The 24,016-nt window shown below is 34.0% G+C and overlaps 3 protein-coding genes across 3 annotated transcripts in view; 1 reads left to right on the top strand and 2 right to left on the bottom strand.

The window, feature by feature from the left end:
* The window catches only part of HELRODRAFT_193617 (hypothetical protein), a gene marked incomplete at its 5' end in the record, with an annotated part of 7,461 nt that extends 6,393 nt beyond the window's left edge, over window positions 1-1,068 (bottom strand). The window contains one exon of the mRNA XM_009028430.1: window positions 941-1,068. Coding sequence (XP_009026678.1) covers window positions 941-1,068 — 128 coding nt within the window. The remainder of the gene's footprint in view (window positions 1-940) is intronic.
* A 10,122-nt stretch (window positions 1,069-11,190) lies between these two features.
* HELRODRAFT_193616 (hypothetical protein) lies at window positions 11,191-18,204 on the top strand (the record flags this gene model as incomplete). Its single annotated transcript, XM_009028429.1, has 17 exons — window positions 11,191-11,226; window positions 12,033-12,167; window positions 12,264-12,372; window positions 12,490-12,527; window positions 13,083-13,159; window positions 13,709-13,797; window positions 14,154-14,326; window positions 14,773-14,860; window positions 14,966-15,090; window positions 15,380-15,480; window positions 15,570-15,646; window positions 15,840-15,999; window positions 16,497-16,587; window positions 16,763-16,829; window positions 17,198-17,331; window positions 17,541-17,687; window positions 17,946-18,204. 17 exons carry the CDS (start codon window positions 11,191-11,193, stop codon window positions 18,078-18,080), a joined length of 1,782 nt encoding a protein of 593 aa, XP_009026677.1. The 3' UTR covers window positions 18,081-18,204.
* A 616-nt stretch (window positions 18,205-18,820) lies between these two features.
* Window positions 18,821-20,622, bottom strand: HELRODRAFT_179621 (hypothetical protein; the record flags this gene model as incomplete). Its single annotated transcript, XM_009028428.1, has 2 exons — window positions 18,821-18,891; window positions 19,005-20,622. 2 exons carry the CDS (start codon window positions 20,620-20,622, stop codon window positions 18,821-18,823), a joined length of 1,689 nt encoding a protein of 562 aa, XP_009026676.1.
* Between the last annotated feature and the right edge of the window lie 3,394 nt (window positions 20,623-24,016).

Here is a 24,016-nt window from a genome sequence, read left to right as displayed (position 1 = left end):
AGGGCCGGATTTTAGTTACCATTTTACATACATTAGAAAAAATACTCACATTTACGGTTATCTACATGTTGAACATCAAAAAATAACACCAAGCAAATAGTTATTTAATTCAAATATATGAATAAGTTGTGTGATACGCCAAATTCTGTACACAAAGATCAGCTTATAATTTATGCATATTTGCATAACCTAAGTTAAAGCACAAAGAAAATTGTCCAGCTCACCGCACAATTAGTGATGTTGTAATTATATGTCATGTATACCTAGCCTAACCTTTAACATACCATGTTCTTAAATTATGTGCTTATGTATCTCTCTCTCTCTCTCTCTAAATATATATATATATATAGATATATAGATAATATATATATATATATATATATATATATATGTAGATATATGATCCGTCATGTGCAATTATCAATATATAGTATATACACGTGCACAAGTTCTTTTACACAAAGATCAGCTTATAATTTATGCATAACCCATGTTATAGCATAAAGAAAATTGTCCAGATCACCTCACAATTAGTGATGTTGTTATTATGTGTCATGTATACATTTAGCTTAGCTTTAGCCATTAACTTACTGACATAAAATTAATTGAATTCAATAAAATTTTTTTTTCTATTTCTAACATTTTTAAAAGTTGATAGACGCTTAAATCCGGCCCTAAATCTGGCCACCAAATCCGGCCGGGGCCGGATTTGAAAAAAAAGCCGGATTTTGGCCGGGGCCGGAGCCGAACTTCGGTGCATCCCTAATTAGAACCACATCCAACAAATGAATTTAAAATTAAATTAAAATATTTAGTATCGTACATTAAATTATTAAAAATATAAATATATTTTTTTAGGCCATTGCATGCAAATGAGCGATAATGCAGAATATGACATTTAAAGAGAAAAAGACCTCTAAAAAAGTGCGCGGAAACTTACAGAACGTAATATGAATTATATCCGACGGCCGATTTTTTTGATGACGCAAATTTCTTGCAGATATTCTGATAAAATTTACATAAAGTCTCCAATTTTGAGAAGTCGCTCTTCACGAACAAGTTTGCCATCACCCCTTATCGCAGATGACAACATAGAAAAAACAGCTCGAGTGCTTGTGAGTTATGCCCATGGATATATATATCCATGGTTATGCCTACAACAGAAGATGGATTTAATCCTTTTTTTTGGTCTCAAAATGTCCGCCTTAAGGAACTAGTGAATGAGATTAATGAAATTTTGATTGGTTTTATTGAAAATTTAAAATTATTTGAAAAAACTAAAGGTCGAATTGCTAAAATCCTGTGTATTCATTTTTTTTCGTATGATTACGTCATTACACCACACAAGCGTCATGGCTGATAAGTTAATCGTCACCAGTGTTGGGCGAGTTTTAGCTTTAAATGATCTAAAAACGTTGTTTGATTTATTAAAATGTTTTATTTTAATTTGAAATCATGTCAAGTGATTATGACTTATTTCAAATCAGCGTTCATGAAGCCATGAATTTCATTTTTATTTAAATTTTACTGATTGATAGTCATCATAAACGTTTGCTGCTCACTAGATGAAATGTTGAGTCGATTGAAAAAATGTCCATATGCGTTCTTGTTTGTGATTCCCTAACCAAACAAACCTTATAAAGAATTTTAAATGAAACTAACATCAAAATTTCAAATCTACATTATCCATAATTTAAAAAAACGATCAAAATTTAAAACGAGAGTCGACAGAACAATCTTATATCTCAATCTCAAGCCTTTTCATCTTCTGCACTAGCTTGAATAAATTTTTGATGCGTTACTTTTGTTGATTCGTTTTAAACATAGTTTCATTTTTAAGCACTATGACGTTGTATTTAAGCTTTAAAAGTGAACGAGTGTTTAAAATTTCAAAATAAATAATTTATTGAGTATAGAAGCAAGAAATTACATCCCATGCAAACACACATCCTTCTTTAATTTACAACACGTTCCTTTCACACCAGACACCACCATTGCGTTCGAACGGAGATTTGTGAGTGCTTAGATGTTGTAAATAATTTCATGATAATTATGATAACACACTTTAACGCGTTGAGAATCTTTTTCTGGAGTCGAACCAGGACACGGCGCATCTGTTTGTGAGGACAAATGTGTCGTCCTGTGCCAGTAAATCTTTGGCCAGGAAGCTAGCTCGGGCATCGCTGCGTTATTTATTTGATCATAATTTTTTGCCAACAAAATTTGGAAATATTTTTCTTTATATTTGGTGTTTTATTTGTTTTAATTCTTGATCGAGAGCATTCGTATGATGCTGTAAATATATTTGATTCAAGATTTCACCGTCTTTACTGTTGTCAATGTCGGTCGTCATTATACTCCCTACATTGCAGTGCCGCATAACCAAACTTTTTTTGCAATAGGCGACATTTTTTTAGCGATTAAAGGCAATATAATTTTGTTTTGAAAGTAAAATGCGTTCATTAATGTCAATAATGTAAATAAATATTTTAGTTGAATATTTTTACAAGCAATTTTTTACTCGCGATCTGTACGTTGATAGCTATAGGTAAGCAAATACATTAAAATGAAAAGAATTATATTGCAGATAATAACCGCTGAAGAATGAATCATCCGTATTCTTAGCGTAGAGTGGCTATTCAATTTTGAAATTTAATTTTGGTTCAATAGCGTCATTTACATAGGCGGTTATGGCAAATTAAGCAATAAAGCATTCACTCCATTCAACTGAACGCTATCCATATCTTTCCATCTGGGATTATCGGATTTTCATATTTTAAATATTTGAAATTATTTTCATGATAAAGTGTATATTAATTAGTGATTACAATTTTTGTATGTAAGTTTTGTTTAATTAATAGTATGTATTTATTTTGGTTAGATGGAATAATTGAAACATCTTAGAAATGAATGAAACGTTTTAATTTCAGTTCGGGATGGTGTTGTTAAAATTTACACAATCAATGAACTGGAAATTTGCGTCGGAAGGAAGACGATGTTGTGGGCAAACAAAACAACACTTAAGCACAAAAATATTTTCTAATTAAAACAAAAAAAAACAAAATAAAATGATTTCCGAAATCTCGCATATACCCTCGTAGTAAGTGTTACGAAACGATAAAAAAATTTCCAAATCACAACTCTCTTTTTCTTTCCTCTACCAAACTTTATCTTTACGGCGACATACATGTCTTCACTTTATGTTTATTTCGACGTAAATTTTAAACGCGCACTCAAAATGACGTCACTCGTTGGCAGGTCGAAGAATAAAAAAAAATAATCAGGAATAATAATAATAATAATAATAATAACAATCACAACAGCTACAACAATCCCAACAGCTACAAACACAACAACAACCACAACAACAGCCACAACAACAGTCACAACAGCAGTAGCAACAACAATAATAATAATAATAACATAAATAACAACGATCATATTAATGATAATTAATTACTATATAAAAAACAGGTAAAAAATGAATTAAAAACGTTAAAAGAGTATCAAATTTTTGAGAATGAGATAATTTTTTTCAAATTAAAACAAAAAATATCGATCAATAAACACAAAACTAGTTCTGGAAGTTAATAAGAAAGAGTTCTTTTAATTAAAAAGACAATTGAATGAACATACAACAAGTTTTATCTGCCAACGGTACGTATAAATAAGTGGCATTAACCTGTTACGAACACTCAAAGTGTGTGTGTGTGTGTGTGTGTGTGTGTGTGTGTGTGTGTGTGTGTGTGTGTGTGTGTGTGTAAAATTCTGTAACATATAAATAGCTAATATGTTGTAGCTAAATAGATATTAATTGTTAGGTCACAAATATCTGAATAAACATAGGTATAACACATATACTTTTACACACTCATAGGCACACACAGATATACCACAAACAGCACACACACACACTGTAGAGAAAGATAGAGAGAAAGAGAGTGAGAGAGAGAAAGAGAGAGAGAGAGAGATAGAGAGAAATCAATGTTAGCGTTAATGAGAAGTGTATAGATGAAAGAAACCAGAGATGATTATTATATAAATATGAACATTAAAATGTAGTATAACAAACTGACAAAGCACGCTAGAAGGGATTTTCAGGTGACTGACTGGCTTGCAGAAATTAATAATAATAACAAAAACAACAACAATAATAATAATAATTTTAATAAATATCATTAATGTTATTCTTCTTATATATTATTATATATGCTTACTAATTAAAATTGACGATACCCGCTTTTGTGTTCTAAGTATAGTGTTGTAAATGATATAATTATTTTTGTTGTAAAATTAATAACGTTTAGTTGTTAGTTATTATACTGATGATATTTTTGATACTATATCATTGTGCTAACTAACTGATGATAATGAAAATATCTTTGATATTATATCATGTATTTGTGCCTACTAACTGATGAAAATATCTTTGATACTATATCATGCAATTGTGCTTACAAACTGATGATAATGATAATATCTTTGATATTATATCATTTATTTGTGCCTACTAACTGATGATAATATCTTTGATACTAGATCATGTAATTGTGCTAACTAACTGCCTACCTTTTCAACCGCAACAATATGCCATGCCGTAAAATATTCGGTTAATTTTATAATACAAATTTATTATAAATATTAACCCGAATTATTTAGTGAAAATAATTAACAAATAATAAAAACCCTTGAAGATTAAATCCCCAAATTAAATGGTTTTGTTCTAAGGAAGGAATGACGAATAGAACGTACGCGCGCGTGGGTGTTGAAGCTGCTGCATGGGCGGACGCTGTGGTGTGGTTTTGTTTCTTGTGTGGCGCGTGCGTTTTTTGCCTTTGGACGTCTATAAATTTAAAACTTTTGCTGCACTCATTTCGTGTTGATGTATTATTAGTTTGAAAACACTTATTTTGGATTTTAGAGTTAGTTGAATAAGACAAAAATTTATAGATATGATTTTTTTGATTTTTTTTTTCTATAAATTGAATTCTAAAATATTAAATTAATGAAATTTTAAATTTTAATCTATAAAAAAAAACTGATTTCATATTGTATCTAAGAAGATGATTGAGGTAGAATGTGTGTGTATGTTTGAGTGTAGGCACACGTGAGGGTGACTTGTTTGAAGTTGTGTAGAAAAAAATTAGATTGAGATGTCGTGTAACATTGATTTTGTTTCACTCTCTAACATCCTATAAGGGGCTATGTTTGAAGAAAATAAAATTATAAGAATTATTAAAATGATAATAACAATTTAAAAAATATTTTTGATATATTTTGGCAATACTTTAATGAAATCTTTTTAAACATTAAAATTCATTCACGTAACTTCTTTTCAGCAGGCTTCAAACCAGAAGAAAAATCTGCCAGAAGAATTAAAGGTATTTAATTTGTACTTCAATTCCGTCTACCAAAGTACCAAATTGAATAAATTACACAAAGTACTTACATATACTCTCGTAATAGTCCTATTGTTACCTGATTTACTTTAAAATCTTTAAAACTTTAAAAAATATATTCAGAGTCAGAAGAGTACGACGTTTATGTGGTTATTGACAGAGTAAACGTTTCAAAATAGCCCCAAAAAATATTATTTATAGATATTTATAGATATAGATATATTTATAGAAAAAGCGAAGCGGTTATGAAATAATTTAGCAAAAGATTGTGGGTAACAAAACAATAACATTATATTTTTATATAGCGATTAGTTAATTTAATTTAAATGTTAAATATCTGAAAAATGTAAAATAATGAAAAATTGATAACTAACAAACGAACAAACATACGTACGAACAAACAAACATACAAACAAACATACAGACGGAAAAACACACCAACCAAAAAATCATACAAACCATTGTCTACTAAAGAACAGATCAGGTGTTGATCTTCTATCGTTGAAGAAAAAAAAATATTTCCGACAAAAATTTTTCAAAAAAATTATTCAGAAAATTATAACAGTCATAATTTTTAAACAAGAATGTTTAACATGAAACCGGCCATTTTAACCATTCCATCTCTATTGCTGCTACTACTTCATTGCAACACGCTCGTTACTACATTCAACTATGACAACAACATCAATGTCATCAACAACAACAACGACGACGATGATGGCGATGACAATGATGATGATGTCATCAAAATGACGTCACAATATAATAGGGATGTGCGGAGGTTATCCACATTCGGAACATCGAAGTTGGTTAAATAAACAACGCATTGTGTTAATTGAAAAAATAAACTGCTAAGAATTGTCAGTAAACGTAAAAATTATAGTTGTCATAATATTGGTGTCTTTATTATTATTATGATTATAATTATTATTATTATTTACGTGAAAATTATAACATCACCGTGGTGATAAAATCTTTCGCACAGACTAAAAAACCCAAAGAGCCTAAATGGTGAAGCCACTACATCATCATCATTGCCATCACAATCATCATCACCATCATCATCTCTACCATCGTCATCATCATCATCACAACCATCACTATCATCGTCATCACCACAATCATCACCATCATCATCACAACCATCATCATCATCATTTGGAATGTTGGAGTGGGCGATATACGCACCTGACGTCAGCAGTGATGACGTCAGAAGGATGGCCAAGAGGAAGGGGTATGTCTACGAAGGGCAAGTTAGTATTACTATTATCATTATTACTATTATTTATTATTATTATTATTATTATTATTATTATTATTATTAATTATTATTATTGAATGATAGAAGTAAATCTCTCTTATAGCTATTTTAACATGGAAAATTTCGTTAATTTTGCTCAAGTGTTAATGATAGTTTGCCATTTTTATCATTATCTCAATTAATTACACCACATTATTTATATTGCTTTTATTGTAATCATTACTATTATTATTATTATTATTGTTGTTGTTATTGATGTTATTATTTTTATTATTATTATTATCATTATGACGATTACTGCGGCCGTAAATATGATGAACGATTGAATTGGGACACGATTGTACTTTTGAAGCCAGCGAAGCTACTACTGCTGCTGCTGCAGAATGACATTGGTGCCTACAACGCCACTATAATTACGATGGCGATGACGATTATAATGATGACGATGATGATGACGGTGATGATGATGACGAAGATGATGATGATGATGACGATGATGATGGTTATGATAATGATGACAAAGATTATAACGACGACGATGACTATAAAGATGATAATGATGACGACGTTGGTGACGATGACGATGACGACGATTATGACGATTATGATGATGATGGTTATGGTTTGAAGATATTGATGATGATTACGATGAAAATAATGGTATTCAAAAATAGGACTAATGCTTCTACTATTACTTTATTTACTAACATCACTATAAATATAAATAGTAAATAGCAACGCTCTATGACAGTAATTCTATAAATAGAAATACGAAAACTCTCTCTCTCTCTCTCTCTCTCTCTCTCTCTCTCTCTCTCTCTCTCTCTCTCTAATGATATATATATGTATATAGAAAGAGAGAGAGAGAGAGAGAAAGAGAAATTAGTGATAGTATAAATAGTAATGATGTCAGCGAGATATAGTATCATTGAGGCAATGTTCTGTTTATTTAGCTCCTTATTAATGGCATAATCTTAACGTTATTCTGTTGTCTTAACCGTCAATTGATCGGAAATGTTTGTTGTGCCTTGCGTTGGCGGCTGTGGTGGTAATGATAATGGTGGTGATGATTAGGATGATGATAATGATGGTGGTGATGGTGGGAATGATTATGATGCTGGTAATGATGGTGACGATAATGATGACGATGATGATGATAATGATAGTTCTTCTGATGGCGATGAGGATGGCAAGGTAATTGTGATATTGATGATGATAATGATCATGACGGTGATGACGATGATGAAATGGTTGTGGTGGTGGTGGTGATGATGATGTTGATAATGGCGGTGATTATGGTAATGATATTAGCGCCAAACTAACGTGTAAGCGCTTTTTGATTGATTGATGACGCCAAATTAAGCAAACCTTTGGTTATGTTGGCGCGCAAATAACTGCTCGAGTAACCTGCAATTGCGTCAGAGCACTGTGACGTCATTAGAATCTTTTTTTCTGTGGTTTTTTTTCGGAACACTTTCAAAAATTTCCAATCTTTAATAAGAGTGAAATCGTCACAGTCTTTATCTATCATTATCACTTTTTGTTTTTTCATAACCATTCTACTCATTATCAGTTAGTTTATCCTGGAAATTTCTCATCTTAATCGGGTTTTGTTATCTTAATAATATAATTATAAATCAATTCTATTTGTCAGACACGTTCTACATTCATTCATTGTTAATACTAATACAATTATTTTCATCGTCGTCGTCGGCATCATCGTCTTCGTCGTCATCATCATCCTCCAAATCTAAATCGTCAAATTCATCATCAGCACCATTTAACTAATTTATTACATTCAAATAGAATCGAAATACGTGCCAATAAAAATAGATGCAATAAACAAATGGTTGATCTGGAGAAAGAAAACTAAAAAAACAATAAAAATTATAAAAATAATATTAATAATAATTTATTATTTTTATTTTATTATTATAAATGAAAATTATAAATCTCTCAGTCGTTACAGGCACTTCCGCCATGAATCAGGCGCCATGAAAAGGAAGCCGGAAAAGGAAAGATATTAAATTGGCAGTGATAACAAAGATCATATAAGCTACGAAAAAATTAAATTGCAAAGATAACAAAGATTATGTATATGACAACATTCAAATAATGGATGTAAACAAAATTATGTTTGCGAATAAACAAAATGGCGAAAATGTTAGAAATCGCGCGCAAACAAATGTTGAAATAAAATTATTTAACCATTTAAACATTACAACAACAAAAATTTGTAAAAGAAAAATCCCGTAACTACTTAACTATATTAAACTACACCAAGAAATTATTTTCTTTGGCTTATATGCGTTTACGCAAATGAAAAAACGCCTTCACATGATATATTTAATTTTAATAAGTTGTTAATATTTCATTCTTTTTATTATTAATAAGTAAAATATAAACCACAGAGGTTAGCAAACAAACATAAAAGAAAAACAAAACTTGGCCTGAATACGAAAATTAAACAAATAGAGAAGAACAGAAAGAATAGAAAACTAGGCATCTATGCCAAAACTAAACCAAAAGCCAAATGAAATTTAATTTGAGAAGATTGATATATGGGGCAGCATGTGAAGTGATGTTTGAAATTGAGGCACATCTCTTTCTTGTTACGCTTCACCGGTTGTCTTGGAGGAGTGTTTTTGTTGTTGTGGTTGTTGATGCTTTTGTTGTTAATGCTGTTATTTTTGTTGTTAGTGTAGTCGTTATTTTTAGTTTTATGATGATTGTTTCAATTTGTTTGTTAAGTTGATTGGCAAATTTTTTAATTTGAAAATTCTGATTTTAGATTTTCTTTTTTTTCAATAAATTTAGGATAGATAGATAATTATTTGTTTAACATGTATATAATGGCATTAGTATTTAAATTTGCATTTATAATTTTTTATTCATTTTTTTCCTTGTCGTTCATTCAATCGTCTACTCATTAGGCTTACCAATCACAATCATTCATTCAACAAGTCGTTATGCTTTAATTTGTCCATTCATTTGTTTGTTAATTTTTCAGTTCTTTAGTTTTTTTATGTGTTCATTCATTTGTTTTTTTATATGCTAATTCAGTTTTGTTTACATATGATCATTAATTCATTAATTCATTAATTCATTCATTCATTCATTCATTCATTCATTCATTCATTCATTCATTCATCAAATCAATCCATTCTTCAATTTCGTTAATTTTCCCTCCATCAAATTATCAACGGAGCAACACTCACAACTCCGCATCCATCATCATGCCCTCATATATTTGTCAACGCCTACTTTTGATCTATTTCCTCTTCCGGCGTCGTCGTTATTAAGTATTTTTGGTTACGAATGCGTCATCAAAGGCCGGAAAAGACCGAGCGGACGACCGTTGACTTCCGCTCGCCATGTTGGATGCATCTTATTTGCCGTTTTTGGTGCTACTTTTGATTGATTGATTTATTAGCTTTTATTTATAAACCGTACATTGAGAGATGAATTGGAGAATAAATTAAAAGGTTGGTCGTGGACTTTCTGAGGGGAATGAGTAGTCGGGTGGGTGGCGATGTTTTGAATGCAAATGTGCTTCCCCGCCTACGTACCACAACGCACATGTCAACTTATTTACATGCTGGCATGCAAACTCTACAAACACATAACCTACAAACACATATAACCTACAAACACATATAACCTACAAACACACACAGACACACTGACACACACACACACATACCAAATAGGTTGGGATACTAGATGGATATCATGTGCTAAAGAAAAATGTAATCTACACTGATGATAACGGTGATGATGAAAGTGAAGATGATAGTGAGGACAACGATGATAATATAAACTACAACGACGATGATGAAGATGATAAGATGAAGATGATGATGATGAGAAGAAGACACAAACGCAGCGTCCAACACCACAAGCGTCATCTGCTTCAGGACAGTAGAGTTAGTGCACTCATTCTCAACTCATTATTGACACTCCATTATATTTTAATTCATTATAAATTATTTTGCACTGTCTACTAGATGGTTTTCAAAATATTAGTACCCATTAATTTCTTATCTTGCAGTTATTTATATTTCATTTGGCACTTGTATTATTTTTTTATTTTAGAGTTAGCATTTGTAAATGTGGTTCAAGTATAACATTGGTGTTGGTAGTGACGAGCGTTGAAGTGTAACAACAATACTTACGAATTTGAAAAATAATAATGAGCATGTCTTTGTCAGTTAATCTTAAAACTGTCTCTAAAATGTTTTTGCCTTATTATTTTTATCCTAATCATAATCATCATTAAAATAATCATAATCATGACTGCTATCGTAATCATCATCATCATTATCTTCATCGTTATTTGCAGCATCGCCATTGTTATGACCATTCAAATCATCGCAGGAGTCATCATCGTTTCTGTGTTTTTTTTGTTTTCTCGTCTCTAAGAAAACAAATTCGACTTGAAGTTGAATTTATAGCAAGCCAATAAAATTTCAAAACTACAGGGTGCAATATAGAACCAAAATGACAAAAATTTGCATGTAGGTCAACAAAATGTCACATGATCAGGTCATAAGATCACGTGCTCAGGTCATAAGGTCAAGTGGTGTCAGTGACGTGTTGATAATTGATTGATTGTTAGTTTGTGTTTATTGGTGTAGGAATTTTAACGTTATCATCAATATTTGGGCGTGCAGAGTGCAAAAAAAGCGTATATCCCCATTCCGAGGTCTTCATCCTGTTTGCGCTTGTATACTTTAAGTGTATATGTGTGCGTTTGTGTGTGTCTGTGTGTGTAGGTGTGAGAGAGAAAGAGAAAGAGGGAGAGAGAGAGAGAGAGGAGAGGGAGAGCCTATGAGTGCATCTTAGATTTTATCCAACACGCACAAATCCATCATCTGACTTACTTTTGCGCTAATAAATAACTACACACACACACACACACAGAGCAAACAAACAGGCAGATTTGCTTAAACGGCGTAGCTAAGAAAATTTGTCCCTTTGTTTATCGTTGTAAATATGAACGGACGTGATGAAATATTCATAGATGCGTGTGTTGTTGTCGTACGATTGAGTGTTGTCGCTCTGGTCATTGCGACTTTACCTTACGTTAAGCTGGCGCGTCTACCAGCCAACAAATTACACAAAATAGCTTAGTGAAAGCTTCGATACTTTTGCTCCAAAAACCTGAAACGTATGCCTGAGCACGTAAACACGCAGGCACCGTTCGCACAGATCCATGTAAACATGCAGATCCTCCAACGCAGACAAGCACTAATGAATACAATAATTCAATTCTGAAATGTACACTCGAGTACACAGTACAATTGAGTACACAGTACCAGTACACAAAACAGTACAATTAAGTATAATTAGGTAAATAAATATCTTTCCAGATAAAGTTGGCCGAACTTCAGCGTCCGTTGAAACGTTACAAGCGAGATTTGATTAGCATCGACAGCAAACACGAGGTGAGGGCATACAGGGAGATAAACTTCAATGATGATTTCTGGGAGAATCAATGGTACTTGGTTGGTACCTTTCATAATTGCACTTATTCTTGTCAGTTGTACGTTTTTAAATGTTATTTCACTGAAATTTCACTGAACAAACAAATCCCCACATAGCACGATACAAAACCAGCCCGCATGCTGCCAAAAATAGATCTTCACGTCATTCCTGTTTGGGCCAATAATATCACTGGACGAGGTGTCGTCGTCACTATTATTGATGATGGTCAGTATCGTTGTGTGCGTGTGTTTGTTTGTTTGTTTGTGCGTATATTTGTGTGTGTGTACTTTACGTTTGTTTGTGTACATTTCAGTGTACATTTTAAACAATTATTTTCACCAGGCCTGGAGCACAACCACACCGACCTTCACAGGAATTATGTTAGGATGGATGAATGAATAAATGACGTTTGCTTAACGTGAAATACAAAACATGAATTTGATACATACACATACAAACACACACATATATACACAAGAACATGCATAAACGTACACATACATACATGCATACAAGTCTATAAAAAAAACAAACACAAACGCACACATACAAACTTATACATACATACATACACATACAAACACATTAGCAAACTTACACACACACACAAACACGCACACACATGCACACACTAATCCTTCCCACATACAAACGTTAAATAAACTATACAAAAGAAATGTTTCCCTTTTGTATGCTATTGTATATTTATTAGGCGCGCTACGCGTCCAACAAGTTGATTTTATCACTCTAGCATGCGGAATAAAACACATTTGGCCATCTCTAAATCATTTGATGATTCAAAAAAATGTTAACGAATTCTTCTGGCTATTTTTTTCAATAATAATATTATGAATAATAATAAAAAAAATAATAATTATTTTTGTTATTATTATTTATAGGAAGAAAATTATGCAAAATAATATTTCTCCTTCCAGGATCCAAAAGCCAGTTGGGATTTCAACGACAATGATAGCGATCCTTTTCCACGATACGATGAAAGTGATGAGAACAAGTACGATGATGATGATGATGATGACGATGATGATGACGATGAGGATGATGAGGAGGGCGATGGTGATGATGACAACGATTTTGACAAATACAGCCATAGTAATATGGGCAATGAAATTGGTATTATCGTAATGAAAATTGTAGCTGATTATGATGGCTCCTAATTGTCGTTATGACGGTAGCTCGACACAAAATAACGACGTCAATAGCGCCTCTAACGACAAAAAAATTAATGCAAACCATTAAATAAATAAAACAACAACAACCAGTATAACCAAGTTAAACAGTTAAAATGCGCACGACAAAAACATACAAAAGCAAATACAAACAACAATGATAACGTTGACAACAAACAACCAAACAACAACAAACAGCAAAACAAACAACAACAACAAAACAAAATAACAACAAAACAAACAAACATCAAAACAAACGACAACAACAAAAAATACAAAAACAACAACACACAACATCAAAACAAACAGCAACAAAACAAACAGCAACAAAACAAACAACAACAACAAACAATATCACAACAACACACAACAAGACATGGAACAAGATGTGCAGGTGAGGTGGCAATGGTTGAAAACAACAACTTCTGCGCCGTCGGGATCGCATTTAACGCCAATATCGGAGGTTTGGGCCTTTCTAAAAATGTCGCTGTGGTGCTGTTGTTGTTGGTGGTGGTACTGTTGTTGTTGGTGGTGTTGTGTTGTTGTTGGTGGTGTGTTGTTGTTGGTGGTGTTGTGTTGTTGTTGGTGGTGATGCTGTGGTGTTGTTGGTGCTGTGCTGTTGCTGGTGCCGTGTTGTTGTTTGTGCTGTGTTGTTGGTGGTGGTGGTGGTGCTGTGTTGTTGTTTATGATGTTTATGTTCTATTGTTGATAAATCATTATTATTGTCACCATCATTATTATTACTATTATAAATATTATTGTTATTATTATTAATTTAACGTATCACAATTTCGATCGCACCCTCAACAACGAAACCAGGCATCCGAGTGTTAGACGGAGTGACGACGGATCGTCTGGAGGCACTATCCCTCAGCTACAACGTTGACCACATAGACATCATGTCAGCCAGTTGGGGGCCCAGTGACGACGGCAAGTCTCTGGAGAAACCCGGAATGTTGGCCCAGGCTGCTCTCGAGAAAGGAGTTACTAAGGTGTGTTGGTGTTGTTTTCTGTTGTCGTCGTCGTTGTGCTATTGAGTGTTGTTGTGACATGAATTACTAAAATATGTTGTTGTAGATTTGTTGTTGTATATAAATACTCGTGAAAACCACGTATCTCACACATTGCATGTAATAGGCGGAGATCTCTTTGTAATCGAACCCAGTCAAACCACGTATCTTACACATTGCATGTAATAGGTAGAGATCTCTTTGTAATCGAACCCAGTCACTGCAACAGCAGGACCAGGCGCTTTTTACCATTGAGCCATCACGGGCATATTGTTATCGATGTTTGCTCTTTGCTGTTCGTACTTGTGTATATAACATACGTTGGTTGGCGGTTTGAGCAATAATTTAATGCTTTCATTGTTCAGTTATATGAGATGTTTTTCATTTTTAAAATTTTCTCATTTCAAACTTACTGTTTTTGTGAGCAGGGCAGAGGTGGGAAGGGAGTCATCTACGTGTGGGCCTCAGGGAATGGAGGAATATCCAAGGATAACTGCAATTGTGATGGATACACGGGTCTGCTTATACATTCATTCCACGCATACACACACAACACACACAACACACACACACATACACAACACACACACGTACACAACACACGCACACACATACAAACAGGTAGCATATACACGCTGTCAATCAGCAGTGCATCTGAATGGTTCAACTCACCATGGTACGCCGAGCACTGCCCGTCAACAATTGCCAGTACCTACTCAAGCGGTGTCTACGGGGAACAGAGAGTTGTTAGTTCAGTCAGACTGCAGTTGCTCTCTGGTTCTTTTGTATGAGAGTGTTGATCCTATTGAAAATTTATGATGAACTGAAAGTTGTTGATGTTTGTGTAGTTGGTTACATTATAATCTTTTTTATTTTTTTCGTTATTTTAAAAAAAGCGTTCTTTATCTTATTTATTTTTATAGTTAAGATTCGCTGATCTCAAAATGAATCTCAAACTACTCAAAAACATTTTTTAAAAAATATATTTTTCGGTGGAGAAAAGAAAAAAATTGTATTGAAGCCCTTCTCCACCAGATCAGTACAGACCTGCACAACCAATGCACCACTGCACACTCGGGTACATCGGCATCAGCCCCACTGGCTGCTGGCATCATTGCTCTGGTACTTGAAGCTAAGTTGGTTACGTGTGCGTGTGTGTCTGTGTTTGTGTGCGTATGTGCGTGTGTAGAACACTTGTTATAACCCCAAACGACCATCTTCACAGTCCCAATTTGACGTGGAGAGATGTTCAACATTTAGTAGCATGGACGTCAGAATACGAACCACTGAGGAAAAATAAGGGTTTCGTTGTTTATGTTTATTCAGTATATTTTCAGTTTGTTTCATTTTCCTCACTATGTCAGCTTGGTTTACAAACCTAGAGTAAATTTGCCAAAATCGCAATTTTATTAACAAACAATATTTTTAATTCATTTTTAAAGATGTAACAACAGCAAAAATAAAAATTACAAAACCCTCTTACAATAAAATTTAGGCTGGATGGTTAATGGGGCAGGTTTTTGGGTGAACAACAGATTTGGATTTGGTCTGTTGAATGCAGCAATGCTGGTCGAGGCAGCTGATCCCAAGGTTTTCAAATCCGTTCCTAAGCAGTCTCTCTGTATCGCCATGCCTGAACCTTCTGCTCTGCCGAGGTTCTCTTTCACTTAATTTGGGATTTTAATGAAAATATATTTAGTAATTTTTTGATTTAAGTCGTATTATATTTTATTTGTTAGAATAAAAATTTTTCCATTAAGCAAGTGAGTGATTCAAATTAAAAAGCAACACATCTAAAATATTACTTCATTATTTTGTCATATATCGTATCTTTATCCAACTAACTTTTTTCAGCCCCTTCTTTGTCATCATCATCTCTCTTCATCCTTTTCATCTTTTTCCTCCTCATCCTCTTTTTCATCCTCAACTTCTTCGTCACCTTCTACTTCATCATCATCTTCTTCATCACCATCTTCTTTTTCGTCACCTTCTACTTCATCATCATCTTCTTCATCACCACCTTCTTCTTCGCCACCTTCTACTTCATCATCATCACCATCTTCTTCTTCGTCACCTTCTACTTCATCATCATCTTCTTCATCACCATCTTCTTCTTCTTCCTCATCCTCACAACTATTACGACGACCACCAGGAAGTTGATGAGCAAGACATCTCTGGAAGTTGCTGTATGGAGTGACGCCTGCGAAACAGCTGACAACCTCGTCAACTACATCGAACACGTGGTCACCATCTTGTCTATATTTCAATTCCTTACAAGTTTTTTTTTATTTTCAGAAGTTTTTAAAAAATAATAAATAAATTGAAACATTTTTCAAAATTTCTGTTTTCTGGAATTTATTTTTTAAAATAGTTACTAAATTGTTAAATGAATGAATGAATGAAATGATAAATGAACAGATATTGGTTCTGGACATGAACTATACTAGGAGGGGTAACGTTCAAGTGCATCTCAAGTCCCCGTCAGGTAGTACTTAGTTCTTTTCGTTCATTTGTCCGTTCATTCATTTACTCAATCAGTTATTCATTCATTCATCCATCTATTCATTCATTCATCATTTATTTGTTCATTCATTCGTTCATTTACTCATTCACTCGTTTATTTATTCGTTTATTCTGTTATTCCATCTACAAATATTCGAGACCGAATCATGCATTCATAAGCACATGTGAATGTGAATGTTTTACAGATTGCACACACACACACACGCACACACGACCATACACACTCTTACACACACACTTACACAAAAACGCGAAGACAAAGACAAACACACACAAACACATACAAACATACGTACCCACACACACACACACACACGTGCGTACTCTTAGGCATGGTTACAGAAATGTTGACGGTGAGAAAGACTGACAACGCGACAACCGGATTCCCTAAATGGCCGCTCAGCTCCGTGCACAACTGGGGAGAGGATCCGAGGGGACTGTGGATCACCACCATCGTTGATAACGTAAGTTATTGTTGGGATAATGGTGACGACGACGACGACGATGAGATGAGATGAAACAATTTGTGGCGATGAAGTTATGATGGGGATTTTAAATCTTGTTTGTTTAGCGAATCAACATTTTGACGCATCGTTTGTCATTTCAAATCCACCATTAACCACAGTAAAGTTCTATTCGCCCAAAAGCAATTCAGTGAAAAATATTTTACAAGGTGGAAGGAAATCATTGGGGATATTTGAAGGGCCTCCAGATCCAATTCTACGGCACATCCCAAATTCCGGATCACGTGATTAGGGGCGGGATGAAGAGGACTTACAAGGATTACCCCTTTGAGAGTGGAGCGGAGGATGCACTTGACGTGAGTGACGTGGTGGGATTATTTACTTACCGGCTGGTTGGAAGTGGGAAAAGTTGACGTCTGCATATTTGTGTCTTTCTTATCGTTTACAAAATCTTCATGTTTTATAGGTGTATCATTATCTCTTCGATATTATTATTTAATTTACCATAGCTTAGCAAACCGAAAAATTATAAAACTACAAACAACACTGCCCTTATTCACCAATCATAAATCGACCATCGAATCATGTATATATACATTGATCGCATGAGACAGAAAGAACAGACGGATGAAGATGGTGAAGATGATGCCGAAGAAGATGAGGAATGGTTGCGAAGGATCATCGACGAGCAGGAAATATCGGATGTCAAATCCAGGATCCTGAAGATGCAAAGACACAGAACATCCTAGAATGATGAAATTTTACGGAAAAAATAAAATTATTATTTAACAATTTTAATTTGTTTAGTTGTGTATAATTAATTAATATATATTTTTAATTAAGTAGAATTCTAATAAATTATTGCTGTGATGAGCCCGTGCTAATTTCAGTGTAAATAGAAAATATTTTGATCTGAGATTAAAAAGAAATAAGCATTTTTCGACGCAACTATTGATGATGAGAAACTAGTGCCAAATTAGCATTTTTGTCTCGCTATATATGTGGAAAATTCTTTGAAAATAAAATGAAAAGAAATAGGTACAAACCCTGATTGAAATCCATTGCTACAGCAGTGCTCCATGTATGTATATACATGTAGACATGAAAACATTCGAACGTAATTACGGAGAATACATAGGCATGATATTACATCGCATTTATTGTGATTCTTTAAACAAAATGTTCACAAAATATATTAAATATAATAAATGAAATTATTTATAGATACTCAGTCAATCTACCAACTTTGTATCAATAGCAACCGAAATCGAAATGTATTTTTTTTCATAGAATTTTTGAAAAACCAACAACATACATACAAGATGATGTACAAATGTACAAATGATAGTACGTCCGTTCGTGTTCCCATAAGCTATATTATCAACAATATAATGATGCACATAAAAGATGAATAAACTTATCTACAAGTGAGTCAAGAATAATAATTAATTTAATTATTTATAAATTTATTAAAATTAGAAAAACAAATTTAAAGCAAGGAATCGTTATTCGAGTTGGAAGCAGGAGGTGCTGTGGATAATAAGTTGAAATCGTCGAAATCTGTCAGATGGATAAAAATATTATTGCATGATTAACTTTAAAAAGATTATACAGATCATAAAGAAGCTATTTCAAAAATCAAATTAGAATATGATTGAAAAACATCAGCCAACCATCTAAATTAATGAGACTGCATTCATCATCCTCATCACCATCATTATCACTCTTTTCTTCACTCTTGAAGAGTGCTGATGATGATGCGATTAAAGATGAAGGTAGCGATGCTGTGGAGTGCGAAGGCGCACCAATAGCATCTATATTTGTACTAGAAGTATCAAAAATGTTATCAGACGACGAGTCAATCTGGAATTTTCTGGAAAATCTGCGAAAATTTGCTAGAATATTATCATCATCATTTCTATTATTATTATTATTATCATTATTATCATTGTTGTTGTTGAAACTGTTGTTGAAAGAATCGTTAAAATCAACGGGTAGGGTGTTGTTGAATTCTTCCAGAAATATGTTGTTGTCAACGGCCTGCATGTTTAGCCCTTTCATAATATCTGTGAGGATATCCGCTGACGACGATGGTGGCGGTTGAGTGAGATGATCATGACTGTTGATTATGACGTCACCGTTGTTGATGATGATGATGTTATCGTCGTTGTTGTTGTTGTTGATATTAAGTAGGATATTGCTGTTGATGTTCAACGATGTTTCTGTACTGGGATTGATGTCAAATTGTTGTTTTTGTTGTGTTGTGGACATTTTTGAAGGTGATAAACGTGAATTAGTGTTGTTGGATTTGTTAGCGTTGTTGAATTGATTATGGATAGGCACACTGTTATCTTTGCTTGGCATGCTATCAAAGTTATTATGCTGTTTAAGCTGGTCATGATTTGAAGAAATATTTTGTCTAGAACCGAGCAATGATGATGCTAGCGATGTTTTGTTGGTGTTACCAATTGAAATATCATCACCACTACTTTTTCTATTTACATTAATGCTTTCATTAATTAAACCATGCTTATAATCTTCAATAAGCTTTGCAACATGAGAGCCATGAGAAGAAGCAGCAGCAGTAGTAGTAGCAGTAGTAGCAGCAGTAGCAGTAGTTACATTATCATCAATAAAATCACCATCAACATTTTCAGTGAAACTTTGGCCAACGACAGATGCCAGAGATGATTTTTTGAATTGTGATAAAGTTCGAGAGGGCAACTGAGGAGTATTTGTTTCAAATGATGATAGTGTGATTCTTCTCAGATCCAGGTGGTCAAATTTCAGCAAGCCCCCATCCACCTCAGACGATAGCAGTGATGATAATGACGACGACGGTGGTGGCGTTATTTTTTCATCAGTACATCCGAGATGCCGATGAGATGATGACGGTTGTGACGACAATGATGATGGTGTAGTAGTTTCTAACCTTTGCAAAAGCGAGAATGATGACAGCGATTCTAATTTGACATCATCGACATTTTCTTTGTTTTTTGAAAGTTTTAAAGAGTATTTGTTGATGATATTACTTATACTATCTTCCCCTTCTTCATCATCTTCATTTTTTATCTCGATTAACTTTTCACTCAGCACATTTTCCAGTTTATATTTTAAAAGATAATCACCATCATCATCATCTTCTTCTTCTTCCTTATCATCATCATCAATATCACATAACGTTGTGATGCCGTCATTGTTATGATCAATGCTGCTTATTAATGTGTCATTGAAATTGAACTTTAGCATTTTCTTTTCCAATGGGGATGTATGTATGCCTAGCACTTCCATAGCAATCTAAAATGAAACATCATCTGAGTTATATTTTATAAAGATGTAAAAATTATGTTAAAATCAGTTGGGAATTTTTTTATTTTCGTGGTTAGCTTCTCGTACGTCTTGTAGATATTGTAATTTCTCGATTTAAAACTTAAAATTTCTTATTTATTCTAGTTATAGCATATTTAATTTCTACCGCAAAACTGTTAATTTGTTAAGTCACTTCTAAAAATATAAAAAATTGTTTAAATTAAATATTTTCAAACTGTTCTACTGTTTTGTTTTCCTGTCCTGTCTTATTAGTGCTTCGTCATCATGGCAAAAAATGTCTCAGCCGAAAGTTTTGAAGTTCTTGTGTCAAAAATTTTGGACAAATCAAACGAAAATTTATTGAAATGTATAGATAAATAATTAGAAAAATCAAATGACCATCTGAAAAAATTATTGATGTTTCCAATAAAAACCTAGAAAAATTGTTTGAAAAGTCAGACCAGAATCTAATTCTAGTATTAGAAAAATGTAATGACAACCTGCGCAAAATAGTAGCCCATTCCGAGAGCCTTATGAGCAAGCTGTTTGAAACAACAATAATCAGAATGGAAGCTCTAAGTAATAGCTTTGAAAATGCCGTTAAGAGCATGTCCGATGAAATATGTATGAAAGAACTTCACTCCGCTATGTCAACACTGGCCACCAGTGTTACTGATTGTCAAAAGCAGGTAACTAAACTTACTGAATCTCCCATGCTTGAGACAGTGACTAGGGCCCTTTGGTCAGTGGAGCAGGAAAGGAAAGATGAAGAACGTCGGTGTAAAAATGTTATCATTTCCGGTCTCGAGTTGCAGCCAGGATGTAACGACAAAGATATGGTTTTATCGTTATGCGAGAACCACCTCACGGTCAAGCCAACAATTGCTAGAACTCGCCGTATCGGAAACCACAGGTTATGTGTCACGCTAGATAATTCATCGGCAGCTGAGGACCTGATTGCCTCATCAAGGATCCTCCGCTCTTCTTCAACAACAAAAGGTATCTTCATCAACCCTGACCTTTCCAAAAGGCAGGCCGAACAAGCCTTCTTGATCAGACAGGAGAGAAGTCGCATCAGAACTACCAACAACAACTCTAAAAATGCCCAGCCCTTTCTTTCAGACCTACAACAATAAACACATTCGTATGGCCTTAGCTAATGTTCGTAGCATTCAAAAGAAGCAAAATGATCTCAATTTATTTTTGTCAGTTTACAGAACAGAAATATTTTCTGTTATAGAAACATGGCTTACTCCAAATGATCCTGACAACTTATTTTTACCTAGCGGTTATTCTTTTGTTCGCAGAGATCGTGCAACACGTGGTGGCGGCGTGGCTTTCATCATCAATGACACTATTCAATACAAGATCGTTTCAATACCATCCCAGTTCTCCCACATAGAAAAAGTTTCAATTGATGTTTCCATTTCAAAAAAAAATTATCGCTTCATCTTGTACTATCGAAGTGGTGGTTTTGATAAATCAGCAGAGGAATATGCGTTTGATAGTGCCAGGTGCATCAAAGAACTTAGCAAGGGAGATGTGATTTGCTTGTTAGGTGATTTCAATCTCCCACTAATTAATTGGAATAATTATTCTGCACCAAATAACGTCATCTACAATACTTTTATCGAACTTTTCAATGAATTAGGTCTCTACCAACTTGTCGATCAACCAATTCGTGGAAATAATATTTTAGATTTGATCCTATCTGATGATGCCAGCCTACTTGTCGAGTTAGAGATTTCCTGTCCATTTTCTTCCAGTGATCACAACTGCCTTACCTTTCAAGTTAACTGCATCACTCATAACTCAACTGACAAATTCTCTAACAATGATAGCGACACTTCCTTTTATAATTACAACAGTGCAGACTTCACTAATATGAATGAATGCCTGAGGCTAATCAACTGGGACAATATTTTTCAGCACTGCTTCGACGTCAACACATGTTGGGACATTTTTGAGCGTTTGATAAACAATCTTATGGCAACTTACATCCCTTGATCTTTTCTGAGAAGCAAAGAACACAAAATACAGGTTCCCTATCAACTTCGTCAGTCTTATAAAGTAAAACTTCACTACTGGAATAAATGGAAACGAACTTCTTCACCGGATGATAAAGAGCAGTATTTGAATATGCCACGAAAATGTTCTGGCTTAGCAAACAGTTACAGAATAGTCAATGAACATAAACTGCTTTCTAAATGCAATGTCAGAAGTTTTTACCAGTATGTCAACAAAAAAATGCTATCGCGTCCCAATGTCAGTAGTTTAAAGTTAGATGACAATAGCGTGACCTATGACCCGCTGATAATGACCAATGCATTCAACAAATATTTTTCTTCCGTATTTACACATGATAATAACTCCAATTGTTCCATACCTTGTCTAACCAACAACTTGTTAGAAGATATTTGTTTCACTCCCCATACAGTGTATACAACTCTGCGTAACTTAAAAAATTCAACCTCAGCTGGAACAGATGGTATACCGAATGTTGTCCTGAAGATGTGTGCATCTAACCTATCAGTTCCATTATGTCATATTTTTGATCTATCATTTAGAAATAACCAGCTACCAACTAAATGGAAATCTGCTATTGTTACTCCCATTCATAAAAAGGGTCCCACAAACCACCCCAGCAACTACCGACCTATTTCACTCACGAGTTCAAGTTGTAGAGCAATGGAAAAGATTATAAACAAAGTAATACTATCCTTTCTTTTAGAAAACAAACTAATTACGCATTTTCAACATGGTTTTCTACCTGGTAGATCAACCTGCACCAACTTAATGTAATTTTACAGCGACTGGATATCACTTCGTCAGAACAAAGAAGGCTGTGACACCATTTACCTCGATTTCCAAAAAGCTTTTGATTCTGTGTCACACTCGAAACTGGTCGGAAAATTGAGATCCTATGGAATATCTGGTAATCTGCTTGCCTGGCTGTCGGACTTCTTGTCTCAACGTTCCCAGCTTGTTAGAATTCAAAACAAATTATCCAATTCAGTATCGGTTACCAGTGGTGTCCCCCAAGGCAGTGTCTTGGGTCCAACTCTATTCATTGTCTTCATTAACGACATTGTTGAACGCATTTCATCTATTTCAGTTTCAAGTTTGCTATTCGCTGACGATATTAAACTATACAGCCGTTCATCCAACTCAGTTCAACTTCAACAGGCCATCAACGATATAACAGCTTGGAGTATCAAATGGCAGTTGCCACTCTCTCCGAGTAAATGCTGTCATTGCTCATTTCTTCCATCTTCGAGATCAACATTAGTTCCACATCAATATTATATAGATCAACATCTTCTCAGTTGTACAAATGACTTCAGAGATCTTGGTGTGATAGTGGACAGCAAATTCA

This window comes from Helobdella robusta, assembly GCF_000326865.2.
Source record: "Helobdella robusta unplaced genomic scaffold HELROscaffold_55, whole genome shotgun sequence".
NCBI classification, from domain to species: domain Eukaryota; kingdom Metazoa; phylum Annelida; class Clitellata; order Rhynchobdellida; family Glossiphoniidae; genus Helobdella; species Helobdella robusta.
This window is presented reverse-complemented; position numbering and strand designations above follow the sequence as displayed.